The 4,897-nt window shown below is 35.0% G+C and overlaps 2 protein-coding genes across 2 annotated transcripts; one reads left to right on the top strand and one right to left on the bottom strand.

Moving 5' to 3' along the window:
• The first annotated feature begins 598 nt into the window (after positions 1–598).
• On the top strand, positions 599–2,096 carry LOC116166861. The gene is made up of 2 exons (XM_031482042.1): positions 599–717; positions 782–2,096. The coding sequence occupies exons 1-2, from the start codon at positions 670–672 to the stop codon at positions 2,084–2,086; spliced, it is 1,353 nt and encodes a 450-aa protein (XP_031337902.1). The 5' UTR covers positions 599–669; the 3' UTR covers positions 2,087–2,096.
• A 492-nt stretch (positions 2,097–2,588) lies between these two features.
• LOC116166457 lies at positions 2,589–4,161 on the bottom strand. The gene is made up of 3 exons (XM_031481408.1): positions 3,800–4,161; positions 3,364–3,560; positions 2,589–3,307 (listed from the first exon to the last, which is right to left on the bottom strand). The coding sequence occupies exons 1-3, from the start codon at positions 3,928–3,930 to the stop codon at positions 2,589–2,591; spliced, it is 1,047 nt and encodes a 348-aa protein (XP_031337268.1). The 5' UTR covers positions 3,931–4,161.
• Between the last annotated feature and the right edge of the window lie 736 nt (positions 4,162–4,897).

The following is a 4,897-nucleotide window of genomic DNA, read 5'->3' as shown; positions in this document are numbered from 1 at the left end:
TGTGCGATTACGCGATTGATAATAAACAGTTACAGTTACAGCGGAAGTAAATATAAGTATTTTGCACCCAATTTTTTTCTGATCGTTTTTTAATAACAAAATCTCTCGATTTTAGTTAAAAAAAACAAATACCAAAAATGTCGAACCTCCCTATTGCTTCTCTCACTTCTGATACCCCCGCCCAACACTTCTAGACTGAAGGAGTTTGTATATTACGCGCGCAGGGCCAATAGGGTGTTTTCACATTTTTTAAAAACTGGACAAAACGAAAGCCCATTGGCCGTATAAACGAGCTACACATTTTAAAAAAAATATCCGAGCCTTCATTTTCGAGTAATTTCAAAATAAAATTCGAAATCAGAAATTTGCCGCGTAAACGGACAGCCGCGCGTTTGTACGGTCACCTGTTCTCAACTACTACGTCACAGTGCATGTAAACACTGGAACTGTCATTATAAACAGCACGCGTTCTACGGTTTTGATTTGTTTTCTGCCGTGAATTTATGTTTATATAGATTGTTTTTATTACTATCAAAGACTACCTAACATTGTGCATGTTTAAAAATGTATGGCGCGCAAAATAAATGGAGTACGCCAAACAAAATATTTATTTCTGTACCACTTGAGTATTCTCGCAGAAGAAATTGGTTTAAAGCAGCTAGAAGAGATATGCCAAAATCAAAATCAACGTTTTACTGCTGCGAAGATCATTTTAATGTAAGGACATTATACCTACATATAAAGTAAAATTCATTGAAAATAAATTTTGTTTTCATTACAGCTGGAAGAAGATATAGAAAATTTTGTACGTTATAAATTAATGGGTGGAAAAATTATTCTAAAACAGACAGTGGTTCCTCATAGGTTTGACTGTCAACCAGACAAGAAAAGGGCTAGTAATGTTCCCGTAAGAACGCTACCTGTCAAACGAGCAAGAAAACAACTGGTTGATGAAGCCATTGCAGAGAATGACAATAAGAGACAGCAAAATTTACCATTACTGGTTGATGAAGCCATTACAGAGAGTGACAAGATACAGCAAAATTTACCATTTGCCAATGTTGAAGACCCGTGCACCAGTGCTGTTATGAATGCCCCTGTTTGTCACTCTTCTGTTTTGGAAGATGTGAATTTGACTTCTGCAGTATCGGCAGTACCTCCTCAAACGCGAAGTGTTGGAGTACAAGCAAGACCATCGTACCGTAGCAAGTACATAACATGTAAAATAACAAACAGCATGCGCAACGCTACTACTTCACCATTGAAATCTGTAAAAAAGGATTCTACTACTTCACCGTTGCAGAAATACCCAACATTTCAAAGAATATTGTTTCCACCTCGGTTTCCACAGACAAGTAGCAGCACCGACACCGATGTCGGATCTAGTTCGTTTGTTGCAAGCACAATAGAAGATAGTGATTTTGAAATTAATTTTCCACAAGACCAGAAAGAGGAAAAGTTGCAAGCGTTGAATGTTACTCGGTTACTAATAGAAAAAAAACCAAAGGATTATACAGGTATTCCAAATCATTGGTTTTCTAATGTTATAAATTTGCTCAGTACAAAAACCAAAATAAGTAAAGATAATTTAATGCTAACGCTAATGAAAATTAAATTAAACGATCCATTTGCTCGCTTAGGAGACATGTTTGGCATGTCTTTGTGTAATGCATCAAAAATTTTTAAGAAGACTTTAGTGCAAATAGAGCCTCATTTAAAAAGTCTGATATTTTGGCCGTCTAGTGATAAAATAAAGTATTATTTACCCATTCCATTTAGAGCACATTACAGCAATGTTCAATCCATAATAGATTGTTTGGAAATCCAAATTCAAAAACCAACAGAACCTGTCAAACAAGCACTTACCTGGTCAGACTATAAAAAATGTAATACTTTAAAATATTTAATTTCATGTACACCCGACGGTTTTATTAACTTCATATCGAAGGGGTATGGTGGAAGAATAAGTGATTCTTTGCTGGTGGAGGAAAGTGGCTATTTCGATGTATTACCTGCAGGATGTAGTGTAATGGCTGACAGAGGTTTTAAAGATATTGCAAAACAGTTGACAGAAATTGCCAGTTAGTTAGGCCACCTAGTGTGAATATTTAAAACCACATTCTGTTATAGACCACAATTTCATAGGACATACAGACGTTATTATAGCAGTTGCATGTGCTTTAATTAATTTACAAGGTTCTATTATAAAGCAGATATAACTAACTACTATGATCATTGTACACAAAATATGAAATATACATTTTTAAGATACCATGACAGATGTTTATTATTGTTTATTTGCAAACATAATTAATTTAACGCTAAAAGAATACATTTATGAAACAGATGCATATAATTTTGGAAATACAAACTTTTCCCAGTTTTCTACAGCTGTTGTTAATAATGTCCTTAAATATGTTTCATCATAGTCGACATGTAATATTGTTATATTTTTTGTTTCTTCATAATTTGGATGAGCAACACAAAATAATCCTTTTTCCTTTTGGGCACACAACATTTGTAAATGCATTTGTGCTTTAAACTTAGCACGAATTTGGCCATCCTTGATATAATTTAGAAATGTTTTTTCACTTCACTTCAACGACAAACTGTGATGAAAGTGCATCTGGCGAGGCACCAAACACTGGGTACTCCGGCAGCATAAATAAGCCACACTCTGTAAACTTCATGTTGAGTTGGTTTTCTGCCGTTTTTAGCACATCTTTCTCTAAAAGCCTGCCCCTCTTCATGTGCTTTGTATCCTTTATTTTATATGCGCCTATTATTCCTTCGACTAGGCTACCACCAGCAGTCTTACAGTGTGCAAATTCATGCAGTTTAGAAGCAGTTATGCGGCCAAATCTGAATTCATGCCACAGTGGTGAATTTGACTGACCTCTCGTTAATCTTTCTGCTTCTTTGCACAACTGCAAACTCATTTGTCCGGTAGAGAATGATAGGAAATCTTTGGATTGTGTTCCCCCTTCTGCATGAAAGTGGAACAGTGATTTATAAATTGACAATTTATAAAATTTGTCCTGGTCTTCATGGATAACATACTTTACGATCTGCCCTTCCAATTTTTCCCTTGATCCTAAATTTGCAATTTCTTCTCTAAATGTTGATCTACCGACACTAGTCGTGGAACAAGAACCAGCAGAAAAATCGGCAGCTGCTATGAATTTTAAAGAAGTACCAACTGTAGATAATCGTGGCTTTGTCCAATATGATGTAACATCGGTTGGCGAAGGATCCTCACTTCTACGGTGGACCCACATTAGAAAAGCAACTGCATGCTTGCACCCACCTATAAAAATTGTTATTAAAGAGCTACTCAGCATAATTTTATAGATAACAAATTACCTGCCGCAGCCGCACAATCTTTGCAGATTACATTTACTATTTTTTCTTCCTCCTCATCGACAATTAAAGATACGGCATAATTCTTCGAACGGACTCTGTGTTCTGGGCATATTTTGCACTGTAAAGTGCACAAAGGGCCCTCCCTCTTCAATTCCACATACCCAATGGCGTTATCACCATATGCCTCACGAGTTGCTCTGTTTTTGAAACATTACTTTAGAGTTAAGAAACGTGACATTCTTAAACTATTTGGATTTAGATTGCACTCTACTGAACCCTAACTAAATTTATTTTTGTTTAAGAACTTAACCTCTAATTAACGTGACGTGAAAAAATTAATAAAATTAACTACTTAACACCATCCAACTGTTTGTACATTACTTAAACCATCTTAAAGAAACGCATTTCGCGATAATTTATCACAATATTTACTTACGTTGTTGCCTTCACATTTCTGAATTCAGCTGCATTAAAACGATCATCTTCTTTTATAAATTCCATCACCATAAAAATGTCTACGGATGGCAAATTGTTTGAGGACGCTTTCACAAAGTTCTCTGAAGACATTTCAAGTTTATAATCCACGAAACAATCCCGCAATATAATTTAAACATACGACACAACACTATCTACCAAGGTGAAAAGGTAAACAATCCGCCATTTATATACGGTGAGACGTCACATCGCATTGACCAATGAAATTGCGTTTAGATTTCCCTTTGAAATTGTTGGTTTTAATGAGTTTTCTAAGTCTTATTGCATTATAAATACTTAAATATATCGTTTTTTAATGAGCGCATACCGTTATGCTCACCTTTATGTATAAAATACAGTACAAATTAGATTAGTACGAATATATTGAAAACACCCTATAGTCTCGTTTATATTTGATTCACCTTCGTACTAATGTAAAGGATGTGGGAAGTATTATGTATGTGTTTAGAGCGTTCTTTGAGTGGAATGCTATGAACAGACATTAGAGAAGTGAGAGCGTTTAGTTATTGCTATTACATACTTTCACATAGTTTTTTCGTAAAATTCTAAGTATATTTTGTTTATTATTTGTTTATATTTTAAATATGTACAATCCTTTTGTTTTAAAATAAATATTTTTTAATGTTAATAATAACTTAGTATCAATAACATTCTCATTCTGGGCCCGAAATTGTTTCCTATCTGACCTCTGAGATCGACGCCAGTAACGTTGTCATACTTAGGCACGCCAGTAACGAAAGGTTAACGACAAAGAAATTTTACAAATTATGGGAAAGCGTGCGCGGATACGAGCCATATATTATGTGAATCACATCCCAAATGAAAATCAGTATTTGCTCCCCTTAACTTACGTATTACCATAGCAACATTTTTTATTCGTGGATAGGAAGTTAGTAGTACATATGGCAATAGCGAGTGCGAGCGATGCACCACGTTACGATAACTCGCTTGTAAATGTATAAGATGAATAAAAATAATATAATATTATTGGTACCGATTCGGGTGTTTCCGACAATTAAACACGCTCGAAGTTTCATTA

The sequence above is a fragment of the Photinus pyralis genome, unplaced genomic scaffold (assembly GCF_008802855.1).
Source record: "Photinus pyralis isolate 1611_PpyrPB1 unplaced genomic scaffold, Ppyr1.3 Ppyr1.4_LG3b, whole genome shotgun sequence".
NCBI lineage: Eukaryota > Metazoa > Arthropoda > Insecta > Coleoptera > Lampyridae > Photinus > Photinus pyralis.
This window is presented reverse-complemented; position numbering and strand designations above follow the sequence as displayed.